At 42.1% G+C, this 14,587-nt stretch overlaps 1 protein-coding gene across 1 annotated transcript; it reads right to left on the bottom strand.

Moving 5' to 3' along the window:
- Positions 1-236: 236 nt before the first annotated feature.
- On the bottom strand, positions 237-12,381 carry ivns1abpa (influenza virus NS1A binding protein a). The gene is made up of 15 exons (XM_068318737.1): positions 12,176-12,381; positions 7,196-7,492; positions 6,933-7,066; positions 6,592-6,761; positions 6,428-6,503; positions 6,177-6,350; positions 5,528-5,653; positions 3,927-4,037; positions 3,223-3,364; positions 2,821-3,045; positions 2,513-2,634; positions 2,024-2,150; positions 1,781-1,912; positions 1,531-1,704; positions 237-1,416 (listed from the first exon to the last, which is right to left on the bottom strand). Exons 3-15 carry the CDS (start codon positions 7,041-7,043, stop codon positions 1,154-1,156), a joined length of 1,953 nt encoding a protein of 650 aa, XP_068174838.1. The 5' UTR covers positions 7,044-7,066; positions 7,196-7,492; positions 12,176-12,381; the 3' UTR covers positions 237-1,153.
- Between the last annotated feature and the right edge of the window lie 2,206 nt (positions 12,382-14,587).

Genomic DNA, 14,587 nt, shown 5'->3' with positions numbered 1-14,587 from the left:
TAGGAGAGGCGGCTGTGAACAGGATGTGATAGTTACTGAGATCAGAGGGGGACAAGCTCGCGGTCATCTGAGATCAGCACTTCAGACGGCAAGTTTTATTCACAGCCTGCAACACCTGGATCAAATTCTGAGATCCATTCTACAATCACAGCTGGACAGCTCAAAGCTTACATCAACAGTGTGTATGACAACATGGCAAAGCTATTGGTTACAAAGGAGGCTGAAGACGACATGAATCAGATTGAAATGATTTATTAATTAAGAAATGTTACAAATCAGATCATTTTTCCTTGCTCCAACATTCCTTCCAGAAGAATCTGCCAATGCCTGACACTTTAAACACACACAAAAAAAAAGGATCATCAGTAAACTGCATTTCTACAAACATCTATCAATTAAATCACACTAACAAAAGTTTGGTTAGCAGAAGCATGGTTGTGCGTGTGGTGTTTCTACAAAAACTGAACTAAAACTGGCACTGGTTAGATTCACTGACTTAAGCTGTCTGCTACTAATTTTCTTTTTTTCCCCACCGGTAAATCAGCAGTGTATAAAAAATATAAAAAAGGCCATTTAAGATTCAAAAAGCAATCCAGCTCGTTTAAAATGACAGAAATCCATGACAATTGTTAATTATCTCACTCGAGTAAGGCTTCAAACCACTGACCTTTGAATATGTGAGCAAAAATTTAATTTCAACAACAGAAACATCCTGAAATAAAATACAAGCCTTCTAAAGTCGACTGTCACCGATCCATACGACAACCTCCCAACAGAACGTTAATTGCGAGCTCATCTGAAAACCCTCAAAAGAAAATAACAAACCTTTCAACTCCAAGAGAAAAAAAAAAAAGCACTAAGTGTGTATTAAATGTTGGCAATGACAAAAAATGGAGAAATAAAAGTACAGCACGAAAAACATTGTATATGCAATATGCAAAGGCGTCATGTTGCTTTGGGCAACAACCCTTCCATCCCCACTCTCCAAATATAAGCCGATCTTCACTGAAGACCCCTCATCAATAACCCCCCTCCCCCCAACGCACACACACACAGAACATCACGAAACATGATTACATCACTAAGCCTGTTAGTTTGGAAAAGGTGAAGCACTGTGAAACTCCGACTCCCCCCCCCACCCCGACTTCCTCCTCTAGTTGGAGGGGGGAGTCAGGGCCTTGGCGCAGTTGTTCCACTCGTCTGTCTCCAGGTTGTACACCTCCATCGTGTTGAGGAACTCGTTGCCGTCGAAGCCGCCCACGGCGTAGATGGTTTCGCCCAGCAGAGCTACGCCTGCGTTGCTGCGAGAGGACGTCATGCTACCCAGCATCCTCCACTCGTTGCGGGCGGGGTCGTACACCTCTACGCCGCGGAGAGCGTGGGAGCCATCGAAACCGCCGACGACAATCAGTTGGCCTGGACAGAAGGAGCTCAATGAGGATCTCAGGACACTTGACCGTTTCTTCTTCTCGTGTTCTTTTACCATAACGCACAAACAAAAGCAGCGTGCTAACTGGACCACCGGCTCACCTGCATGGACGGCGACTCCAGCCCCCCTACGAGCGACGTTCATGGGAGCGATCAGGGTCCAGGTGTTGTTCTCAGGGTTGTAGCGTTCCACGGTGTTCAGGCAGTTCCACGACTCGGCCCCACCTATCACGTACATGTAGCCGTCCAACTCACACACTGCTGCCTGGTGTCTCCCTGAAATGAGTTTTTCCTTTATGCATCAAGGTCGGTTCAAACCTTTATGAGTATCCTGATATACACGGAAACGTACTGATGTTTAGGGAGGCACAGCTGGTCCAGGTTTTGGTGACGGGGTCAAAAGCGTCACAGTTCTTAAGGCCCTTCTGTCCGCAAGGGTCCGATCCTCCCAAAACGTAGAGTTTGTTGTTCAGAGAGCAGACACCTTTAAACAGGACAACAAATAGTTGGATGTTATTAACACAGACCACTTCCAACACCGTCAGAAGCCACTGAACTCCACCATCGATGAACATCTCCTTGTAGTGAGTCTGACCTGCATTGCAGCGGTTTGTCCTCAGTTCCGGCACTTGAGCCCATTCATCAGCGTGTGGATCGTACCTCTCGCCGCAGCTCAGTTCATCAGAATGTCCGTTTGAACCTCCAATCACGTACAGCTGCCCCTGTGAGTAGAGGAAAAGGATCAGTCATGATGATTCCTCATCGTGACACAATACGAATCCCAAATATTTGAAGTGAGACACACATAAGAGTTTGCACAAGTCAACTGAAGCTAGTAAAAAAACCTGTAAAAACAAATTAAATTTGGAGGAGACATTGTGACGCCACATCTTTTTTAATTTTCAGATATCTCTGTCAGTATCTAATATTTGTTTTGCTGCCAGTTTCCAAATAAAAATAAAAAGTTTCAATGCTTTCTAAAGGGTTTGTTTTCAATTACAAAATTCTGTTACTGCTCTAGTTTCACTGGTAGGAGAATAGCTAAAAATATTCAAGTGTAGAGTCAAAAATGTAAAGACTTTACCATGAGAACAGTCATCTGGAATCGAGCCCTCGGAGTCCGCATGGGAGCGATGAAGGTCCAGCGGTCCTCTTTGGGGTCGTAACACTCCACAGTCCTCAGACACTCTTCTCTGTTGTAGCCTCCTGCAGAAACATGGAAATGCATGTTACAGTGGAGCTGTGTGGCCCTGGGCTTCACAAATACCAGCGCCTCAAGGGTAGTTTGTGTCTACAAAGTAAGCACAGAGCTTTCTGTGCAACTCATTCCACATCCTGCTGGCTCTAGCTAAACACCCCCCCCATGCACGGAATTCTAATTTGGACTTTAACCTGCTGCAATGAGTCTCCCGTTCAGGGCTGCGGTTCCCAGGCCAGAGCGAGCGTAATGCATGGGTGAAAGCGGCTGCTCCTCCAGCTCCTCGGGCTGGGCCTCGAAGCTGAGGCTCTTCATCAGGCAGGGGGTGGCAGAGGGGGAGGTCTGAGGGCTGCTGCGGCCGTGCAAGAAGATCACACACAACACACTGTCCAGTACAGCCAGACAGAGATAGGTGTTGTCTAAAGGGACAAATGGAACATAGTTAGAGCTGCTTTTAAAAAAAGTAGTAATTTGACAAAGATCAGAATAGACTAGGACAAATATCTGAGGCAGTGTCCTTGAATCCTTAGTGTAGCATCTAAATTTCAGAAAATACTCCGAACTGCTGTGAGAAATGAGGTTTCATACAAACTTACTTGTGGTCTTCTCAGAGGCAATGTACTTCCACTCTCTCCTGGCAGTCTGCTTCGGGGCATTTGCTGCTTGGTTGGAGGGCGACAGGCTTCCTGAGGAGCTGCAGCTCATCTGTCTCTGGGTGCTCTCTCGTACGGGTTTCTTCTGCAAGAGCACAGCGTAGCTACAGAAGCCAAGTTTGCCCACAGGCCCACCAATGGCCAAACACCAGGTAATCACACCCCAAACTAGGCTGTAATCCATCTGATCTCATGTGGATGTGACACAACAACCCCCAAAATGATGTACTAAAATCTCACAGCACATGAAGCCAACAAACTCAGCGCTTCAATCTAGTTTGAGACCACGCTGCAAATCAAGTCTATCAGCAAAGACCTCGCTCACAACCCATTCAGAGGGGTAGAAGACGAGGTGGCCATCACTGCCCACACTCAGCCGGTTGAGATTAAAAAATCTAAATATAGCATTAATATTCTCAAACGCCAAGCCAGGCAAGCATCATAGCTCGTGTGCTGCTAATGCACTGACATTCTTTGTATTAGGTCTTAATTATTGAATTAAATGAGCCCTATCTACTTCTACCCAGGCACAGGCTAGCAGTATTTAAAAGCATGGCCAGACAAGCTATACTCGATAGCTATACGCTGCCAAGCAAAATGTGGAAGAGACTGTATTACAGTGAAGCCAGGCACACGCCGCTGAATACCTGCACAAACTGAATGTGGTCCTCCTCGCCACCAAACACCTCACTGTGCCCCTCAATCATCAGCCCTCCATCCACCAGCTTATGGTCAGGTGAGTAGTACAGCATTTGCACCTGAAAGACAAACAGGAACAACACACCCATGTGGCTGTCTCCATGGCAACACACTGAGAGGGAAGAGGAGGAGGAGAGGGGGCAGTGCTGTAAAGAGGAGTGGGGGAAGGGATGAGGGCCTGGATCTTCAGTCGCTCGAAAGGAGAGCTTCCTTTAAAAAGACACACAAGCTGTTACCACTGCATCTAGTGGGATAAGCGTTTGGGTTCAAGAAGGCGTCGCACAGGCGCTCTCCTGAATTTGCATCTACAAAAAGAGGGAGCTGGTGAAGAATGAGAGGCAGCATCTGGAAAGCTCTTCTGTGAAGAATGAAAAGGAGGAGGGGGAGGGACTGCAGGTTGTCCTCTTTCCACCCTTACTGCTCAGAAACCGGTCCTCTAGCGGAAGAGCTGGTCGTCGTGACAGCAGCCACAATAGGCAGTCAAATCCAGATGGCTCGAAACAGTAGCACTGTTGTAAGAACCGTAAACCTAATCTCAATTACACCCAACAGCATATCTTAATCCAAAAGGAAATGAGATCAGTTGAGGACAGGCATAATCGTGCATTAATATGTGTTGAAGTCCTTCTGTTGCCCATCTGAAAGTCTGACTGAAGAGGGGGAAAAAACCCAGAAGGCTCCTCTAATTTTATACTAACTGTGAGAAACTGAGGACATTCACTTGATTTATTGTAATCCAGGGAAAAGTAGATTTTCACTAATCTTAAGTGAAATCATTCTGTCCAATGGCTGATTTAAGAAGTTCTTGAATGCACTAATGATTAGGAGGCCTGCATGAGAATATTGTTTTATGGTGGTAATTTGATTTGATGATTTTTATGGCTAAAAGTACGTGAAAATGTGTTTTGATAAATGCAGAAATGAGATGCATCTGTATATGAAGCAGGGGCAGATGGAAGCACTGTGTTGCTTGGCTGCAAAGAGAGGCTGCTTAGAGGGGAGTAGTGCTCCTCGCCTCCTTCTCTTTTCTCTGACTCATTACCCTGGTGGCTCAGTCCTGGTTCCTCAGTCTGGTCTCTTGCTGCTGCTAATAAACCTACAGGAGAGATAAATCAACGGGGAGGAGTGCCTGTTAGTGCTGGAGCAACAAACACGCACCTGCTCAGATAATAAATTGTCAGAATTAAGAGTCAGACAACCTGTGTTTTTGTGTTGTGTTTTTCAGAGGAGAGGAGCGTAACATTTCGACCAGGTTGTAAGTAAACCCACCACACGTCCCAAAAATAGAACAGTGGAAACAAACAGAGCAAACGGCATCTTTTTTTTTTAGGCTCACCTCTAATTTGTAGTTTGGTTCAGGGGTACAGTTTCTTACTGGAAAACCAACAAATCAGAGGGGGAAAAACAACAATCCTGACACAACAGCATGACTGTGGCATGCCATTTCTACTTCAGCCCCCTTAATGACTTCTTAACGTCAAAAACAGAGAGGGGAGGGAGCAGGATAGGAACTGAACATCCATCTGTGAGTGGCGACCCCTGTACTGACCTCCTCCATGAGTCGTTCCAGTTGGTCTCCGTTCTCCCAAAGGCTGCGCTGCACCCAGTTCAGCACCTTTGCATAGAGCTTGCCATTGCTGGGCAGAGTGAGGCTGTCTTCTAGCATTACTTCTAACTGAATACAAAAGGAATCAAACAGGAGTTAGATTGATTACTTGGCTTAAATGGTTGCAGATTAATTCTGATCTTTTATTCACTCAAACTTTATTACCAGAGAGCACAACATTTGTTTGTATTCTAGTCCAATGAAACTTTGACTCTCAGAACCTCAACCAGAGAGTGACAAGCGCAGGCCTCATGTTAAATAAAGATCTACAAATGTTCTAAGTACACTGCTTTAAATGCTCTAAGCAGACAACTGCTGCAGGAATATCTACAAGAAATGAAAATATAATGTTCAAACTTATAGATCATTTAATTCCTTGACAATATACGTAAACAGTCAGCAGATTTAGTTATTAGTTTTGGCTTGCTCTTACAATTTACCACGGGTGGATAAATTCCCAACAGCTGTTGCTTTGTATGATGAAGACTTTAACTCCACCCAAATAATCATAGCTTACTGGTATCACTTAAGGAAACAACAAAGCATTGACAACTCTTTACTTTATGGCTCATGTGCAGTTTAAATCTAGCACCTTGAGACGGGGAAGTTTGAGGAAGTCCTCTTGTTCGGACACTTCCAGTAGATGGTCTTGGATGAAGGCATCCACCTTGGCCAAAACTCTGCCATCTCCCATTGAGCTGGCAAAGTTACGGAAGGAGATCGCATTCTGGGAATCCATTTTAGACAGCAGGTAGTCGCCACAAATCTGAGAAGGGAATGAAATTTATTAAAAAAGAGTTGGGGAGTTATGTGTGATTAGAGAGCAAATAAGTAAAAACATGCCTGTTTGACTCGCTCCATCTTGAACCGTCGAGCTGCAGAGTAAACTTCCTTTACCAGTTCCTTATCTGCCTTTAGCCTGATTAACACAAAAGACAAAAAAATTGAGTTCTCCATCATTCAATCAAATAAGAATTTGCTGTAATAAAGTCAAAGGTGCTACTGACTGGGCAGTATAGGCATAGTTAAGCAAGATCTCAACGGCCTCCGGGTCCAAGTCCTCAAAAGTGACATGTGAGACTCCATGAGGCTCATTGTCACTGTTGAAGATTTCAAACAGGTAGGGGCTGCAGCAAGCCAGAACAGCACGGTGAGCCATCAGTTCATGACCACACACCTTTATAAGGAGAAATGCAAAAGAAGTAAGATGTGAACATAGATTCAGTCACACAAACTGTGCATCGCAAACTTCCCCTTTAAGATTTTTTTTTTTCTGTTTCAAATTCATAAAATGCTTCTCTGCTCGAGTGTGACGGCAAATGAGAACATGTGTTTACGTTAAGGATACCTGCAGTCTAACGTCACAGAACTGACCGCTCTTTCTCAGAGCATTCATTTTGGCCACGGTGGAGTCCAGGAAACTCTCATCCTCAAAGATCAAATAACCATTTGGAATCATCTTGTTAAATTTTGTTGGCAGGTCTGTTGAGGTAAAATGAAATGCAATAAATTTAAACGTCTTTAGATGGGCAACTTTTAACCAGCTGATGACCAGTGAGGACTGGGATTATGTGCATTATAATCCACTCTATGCATTAGTCATTGACTTACCTAATAGAGAATTATGCAAATCCAGGGTAGTATCTCTTCTAAGAGTACGACAGGAACTGAACGGAGATAATAGGCAAAGTAGACCAAGATCACAGAGGAAGCAGAGTCTTCTTCGACCAAGGAGAGGGATGGGAAGATGTTAGAAGAATTGACAGTTGACTAAACGGCCACGAGCAGAAGGGAGAGAGGGAACAGCCGCACGGACAAACTATCAGGCTTGAAGCGACTGTAATCAAGTCCTCGGGATCCCGTTGGCTATAGAGTTGTACTTATTCTGTGTTGGTCATACATTATAACCTAGGATAAAAAAAGAGAGAAAGAAAATGCATAAGTTTTATTCATTTCAGGTCAAACATTTCATTTTGAAAATGATGCCGTCTGTTCTTGGCACCCATGCAATGTGAGCATGAGTCAGGTCCACGTGTTAAGTCAAGGCAACCTTGAGCTTGGAGTGAGTTGAGAACATTGCCCTCCCTCTCCTCCTCCATTCTTTCAGCATCTTTTCCAGTCATTTTCCAAGCCCACAGCAGAGCTAACCATTGTTCTAACATTCTTCATACAAACACAAAATTATACAAAATTTGAGAGGCATAAGTCTCTTTACCTGACTGCACTATCCCCTTGACTTCAGGAAGAAGCTGAAGTTCAGCAATTAATCCCAAATGAACATAAAGCCATTCATTGTCGGTAGGCAAGACTGTGCCTATGATAGTCCTGTATGACAGCGTTCATTGAACTTAGAAATTTACACCTGCACCACCAGCAAGAATGTTTTAATGTCATGTACTCAACCAACTTACATAACACACCATTTGATTAACTCCTCCCTATTGGAACCCTTCCCTTAAATGTAAATGCTGGGCATTATTAATTCTCATTGGCCAATGACTCCTTGTCAGGCAACCGAAGCCACACCCACCACACATATAGGTCACATCCATTCTAAGATTAAGATATTTTGTTACGCTATTTTTAAATTCAGACTTCACCAGTTTTCAGACCTCAGCCAGCCAAGACTTGACCAATGAACAGATTTCACTTAAATGAAATTAAGTTCAGCAGCGACTAAAGAAAGTGTATTTCTATCATCATTGCTATGCCATCTGTAGGCTGACGCTGAATAATGAAATTACACAAATCCCTACATTTATCACCACCTCACCAACACAAGACAGGCTACAGCAGCTGGCCCATAATCTGAAACTATATCCACACTTCATGGGACAAGGTTTTCCTAAAAAGCCTAGTTCAGTGAGAGTGCAATGCATCAAGTCTGTAACCAATTTTAACTTATTAGAAAATCAGAAAAGTAAAAAGTGGTAACCAAAAGGAGTAAACTCTTCCCTCTTTCCTTTTTACAATGTGTTTGCAATGTATGTTGTTATTTGCAAGGGATTAAGGCAATATAAATGTATATTCTAAAAAATCATGCAAACATAGAAGCTGTTCCACAAACAAATAGTAAATAGACAATCTTTTAGCCTTGAAGGAGTTTCGTTGTTTATCAGTTTGAGGTTTGGTTACGCAGCAAATATTCTCATAAACTTTGGGACACCGAGGTATCTGCTAACAAGACACAGAAAATGTGAAATGGTCCAAGTGGCCTAGTAGCAGACAAACTGGCCTTTATACACTGCTGATAACAACATCCCCTCCGAGGTCAGGTGGTTTTGAGAATAAGTAGGAAAGAATTTTCTGACAAACTCAAGCCCACAAGACACTGAAAACACATCTTGACATTTGTCTTCAAATGAAATAATTATAAATGAGTGATTGATTTCTTATTAAATTATACTGTCCGCAGTCATGCTTTTCTGTAATGATTGCAAATACTGCAACACAAGTCTAAAAGGATGCAAAGCAACTAGGAAGGGAACAAGGAAGGGAATTTACTAGATATTTTAAAACCACAAAAACATGTGTATACAACTAGTTATATCAAAAATCAATACTAAAACTCAGTGACCTACAAAAGTAAAATGCACAATGCCAAGTCCTCTCAAAGGATCTCCCAAGCCTGAGCTATAGCGGTTGCCCATTTTCCTGTTCACAAATTAATCATTATACCAAACATCCAGCAGCAGAAGTGACCCGAGGTTGATGGCCCACAGCAAGTGTCTGCAGATGTAGATGAGAACATTCCCAACTTGGCCCGCAAAGCCCTGAAACCATGAATCCGCTTCTGCAGAATGTAGTTTGTTTTTTGCCAGCAAACAACATCTCCAGTCTGACATAAATCAGATGTATACTTGTCATAGTACGCAATTTACCTAGAGCTTAGCTTTTTGGAAGGAAAAGGCTTTTGTCTCTCATCTGTGCTTCTTTTACTAAAAATACAAAAAAATTGAGGCTGCTTCTGCACAGTGCAAATTTAATAATCACAACACAAAACAAAGAAAATGATAGCATTACATTGATATCCAATTACTTGTTACAGAGAAAATTACTAAAAGATTATATAAGGAACAGACTGTACGTGAACATGTTGGCTGGATCAGCGTGAAGGAAGGACAAATGACTTATTAAAATTCATTGTTTTGCTCTGGAAAAAAAGGTGCCTTCCATTTGAAAACAGTCATTGTCATTTGACTTTTGTTTGACTGGTGCTACAACAACAATTCACTCGGTATTGTATTTTGGCTTTCCAAAAATGAGTGAAAAGTGACTGAAATGTCTGACTCTTTTCACAGGTGTTCCACAGCTTTTTGTAGGCAAATACAAAAACCAGAGGGCAAACACTAAAATGGTCTTTTAGTATTGCACATGCCAGCATTTACAGCGAGTTTGGCTTTGAAAACTGTTAATTCACTGTAAGTGGATGGAGGAAGCTATGACCCAGATTTCAATAGTTATGCAACATCTGGCAAAAGACATTCATATCAATGCTCAACTCCTCCATATAAATTTGGTCAACCCAGTTGCCTAGTTCCCTTCATTTCCACAGTGGGTCACAGAACCTATGCCCTCAGCTCTCTGGATCATTTTACCAGGAAGACTTACTACTTTGATCATAGCTCTAAATAAACTTTGGTAAACTAATCAGCATCCTATGCAATTTTCCATCGCTACTCAAGCAACAGCAAATGGCAATTGAGAATGACTTATGGCTACGTGAAAATACACATTATGTAAATCACACTATTAAATTATTGTCTCCTACTTACAACTTTGCTCCTTTTAACTTTTACGCAAACTCATGAATCCTAACTTAAATGTGAATGAGGAAATAACATCAGGTTAGTGTTTGTGTATACGAATCATGTATAAACATGGCTGTTTATACTAAAAAGCCAGACAGACTTAGTGAGTCATAAATGTGGATATAGCCTATGAAAACCAGGGAACAAAGGAAAAATCACAAAGCCATAAAAGAGAAATAGCGACGTTGCTCACAACTTCGTCACAAAGTGTAGTTCTGAATGCATTTCTCTCCTTTTTTCCATTTGATTAGTCAAGCAAAAAAAAAAAGGGCAGGTCTGCCAGTCAACAATTGACGCTTGTTTGACACCCCTCTAGCGGTGAAAAGTGGCATTGCCGGATATTTCAACCCGTTTTTCTGTGTGGAAATTTACGGCTTAAATCGAACGCATCCTCTGAACGAAACGATATTGGTGTGATTATTATCGTGTCTATCCAGAACCGAAGCATACTCACAATCGAGCTACTATTATTACACCTCACCTGCTATAACAACCTCTACAAAGAAGAAAGAAGAGAAAGATGTTTTAACTGAGAAACTCGGACACGCTCCCATTCGAGAGCTACAGCAACCATTTTAATACCACTTAAGAGGATATGTCCGAGCATGACAACTCGAGCATTAAAAACAGTGTTCTAAGAAATCACCTATTGAATAGGCCTTAGGGTAGCACGACAAATATTTGTTCCAGACGTAATTAAAACGCATACCATTTTGGGACTAGCCACGTGGTTTACAGCCACAAAACCAGCACTTATGATCATGACGAAAGGGAAAGTACAGTCTGGGTACACTATCCTGTACAATTACGCGCATCTGAAACGTCAAGAACTCCCCAGGTAATTTCTTTTCACAAGGAAAGAGACAGCATACAGTCTCAGATACTAGTAAGCGCTTTTGAAATTCTGTCAAGACTTGTCACATCCCAAAAAAATCGGACAATATGTCACTGAATGTGAAGCACAGAACGGAATGTACCCACGGAATGTTACTATTCAATCCACCCACCAGTGTCCCAAGTCTTACATTTACATCCACCCCACCGTCTCACGTTTGTCTATTCGCTGCGACGCGATGTCCTTAATCTGAACGCTCCTCCCCTGGAAGAGGTGCTCACGTACGCGGGCCACGATGTCTGGCGACGGGCCAGAAGTCACTGCATGCTTAGTCCATACAAACCAACACTACCGGGCCAGAGAGAGAGGGGACACTCGACCATCACGAAATAATAAAACTAAAATATTGCATTTTAAATGTGACAGACCGTTAAAAAAAACCTAGGTGGAAACAAGTGGCTAGCAAGCCTCCAGAGAGATGGAAAAGATCTGGCATGGTGGATACTGAGTTAGCATTCTAGCTAGGCAACCTGCTGCTTAGCTAGGATGGGGAGCGTCGAAGGAAGCCATGCCGGCTTAGTTAATCAATTCATCACGCTAACCCACATTGAACAAATTCATTTATTTTGCCCGTGTCTGCGCTCAGTGACGGAATTTAATATCCTGTGCGACTCCGTTAGCCGATAATACCAGATAAATATCCATGTCGCCACTTAAGTGCTAAGCATACGATGAAAACGGCGGTACGTGTGTCTACCCGCGCCCGTAAGGTTATTTCCAGCAGTTCCCTTAAAAGCAAAAAAATATAAAATTTAGAAAACTTAACTAGCAGCAGTCAATGACGACCACATTATTACTAATTTTTTAATGCTATGCTCTGTTACAGACACGTTACCAGCATGCGTAGATTCCTTCTACAGATGTTATAAAGGTAGAATGTCTTACCTGGGGCGTTTGACAGCAAATGATATTAGACATATTTAATGCGAATTCAGAGTTCGTTGGTTCGTGATGGAGCGACGACACAGCGCGGCTACAGACACGGCTTGTAGGTCAAAGTAGTGAATGGCTTTCTTCCCCCCCCCTCGGAAAAGCACGACCACGCTCCAGTCTGGTTAGAACTGGCTCTGACGGAATGGCCGGTTGGTAGAGACAGGAAGCGCGCGCCCACGAAAAAGACATGTGCCGCCACGGGATGTGTGACGTCAGCAGCAGTAGGCGTGTCTTACACGTCCACTTCCCGACGCTGTAGATGCAAGAGAGATGTAATCCAGACTGTTGCAACAGTGTCCATAGGTGACCCACATGCAAAGAACCCCGGGCGGCTGGGCATAGATTTATTAGAGATTAGGCTGTAAAAGGTTAATATTTAATCAGTAAGTAGGATTTTAAAGCGGTAGCTGCAAGTCCCTTAAAACCACTTCAGTTGTTTCTCTCATTGACTGTAGTTTTTGGTGTTCTATCACTGGTGGACACTTCCACTGACAAAATATGATGAAGTTAGCTTTAGATTAAAAGCATGAAGTTTTTGGGAAGCCCTTACAGTTGAGAAAATGTGATGGGTTCCAAGATGCATTCTAGTTAACCCTTTTAAAAGGGATCTCCGGGGTGCCTTTCTGGTTGACAAAATACAGTACCATAAAGTGCACTAACTGGGAGCTTTTAAAATTGAAAATATGATAAACTACCTTCTGAGATGCAGCGCAACATAAACTGATCCATTGCTATCTCTGCCATGTGTGTCTAATTACTTAAATGGTTAATAGGGCCCCATGTGTTTTTATTATTGGAGTGCAGTAGTTGGAACATCTGAGACAAGCAATAAAACAATTACAGTCATAAACAGGGTTTTAAACTGTTACAACATCAATGCACCATAAATATTGAGTCATAGATAGATAGATAGATAGATAGATAGATAGATAGATAGATAGATAGATAGATAGATAGATAGATAGATAGATAGATAGATAGATAGATAGATAGATAGATAGATAGATAGATAGATAGATAGATAGATAGATAGATAGATAGATGATAGGCAGACACAGACAGATTGTGCGTCTGTGTGTGTGCGCTTGAGAGAGAGAGAGAGAGAAAGAGAGTATGCATTTCATGTGAAGTTGTTTATGACACCATGAAACTCAGTGACAGCATCACAAGCTCCTTTATCCACAGCTTTAAAAAGCACAGGGGCCATTGTGTTGAAAACTATAGTGATAGCAGCCAAAACCAGGGGTCCAGTCAACACAGATTAGGTTTATCATCACGCAGTTATCTCTTCATAAGAGCTGTCGGGCTGTTGTTATTAACCTGCCATGTTGTGTTTCCATCCAAGTGGGTTGAGACATTCTGGCCAAGGTGAAAGATGTCTCACAAGCATAATATTTCACCTGTATTTCCCTTTTCTTTCTATGTTTATGTTTACCCAAACTCTGGAGCCTCCATGAGCTGGGAAAGCAGCAAACTCTAAAGTCATGTCACCAAGGATATTTTCATCAAAACAAGCAGTAGTAAAAAATTTTTTTAAAAAGCACAGAAATGCATTGTAAATTTATTCCCTAACACAAGCTTGACTAAATTTTAAATATAAAAATCTATAGATGGGTTAATACTAATGACTTTAATTCATGAATGATTACAAGTCTTAAATCAGTACAACTTAATCAGGCAAAATGTCAGTTTTGTCTCTGTATAAACTTTGAGGTGTCTGAATTCAGTATTATCTTAACTATGTGCAAAGGTGAATGAAGATCGCTGGCAAGCAGTCAGTGCATCTCGTCAACACAGCGTCTGGAGTCTCAGACAGAAAATCTGGTGGAACGCAGCCAACCGGCCCAGGCTGACTTACAAGGCTCTTATTGTGGATGTTTTAAAAAGTAAAATGGGAGGGGAAAATGACAATGTATAGATAGATAGATACAGCGGAGGTAAGGGAACACTGAGATAGATACTATCTATGGTATCTACTTTTTGTTGAGACCAGGACAGAAATATTTGGTGTGTTGTTAGTTTGTGATATTTTGCATCTTTCCCTTCAATATAAGCCCCAAAAATCCCATCAACACACAGCAATGTAATGCAACTTAGAAACACCACAACTAAGTCATAAAATAACCTGAATAAATAAACCTGAAAAAATTAATTTTTCAATCTATAAATTGGACGTTCACATATTATTTGAACTTCAGCCTTTCAATCAGACTAGTGTGTGGCAAAAACCGTCAGTTATTTAGCTAAAAAGCCCATCCAAAGTGTTTTAAACTTCACCATCTTGCTGAAGAGATACATGCAAGTGTTGTTCAATGTTGTCAAAGCTGACAATTAAAGTGTCTCTCCGTGCTGAAAGCACAGACA

This window comes from Antennarius striatus, chromosome 7 (genome assembly GCF_040054535.1).
Source record: "Antennarius striatus isolate MH-2024 chromosome 7, ASM4005453v1, whole genome shotgun sequence".
Taxonomy (NCBI): domain Eukaryota; kingdom Metazoa; phylum Chordata; class Actinopteri; order Lophiiformes; family Antennariidae; genus Antennarius; species Antennarius striatus.
The sequence above is the reverse complement of the archived record's forward strand: the minus strand, read 5'-3'. Positions and strand labels throughout refer to the sequence as shown.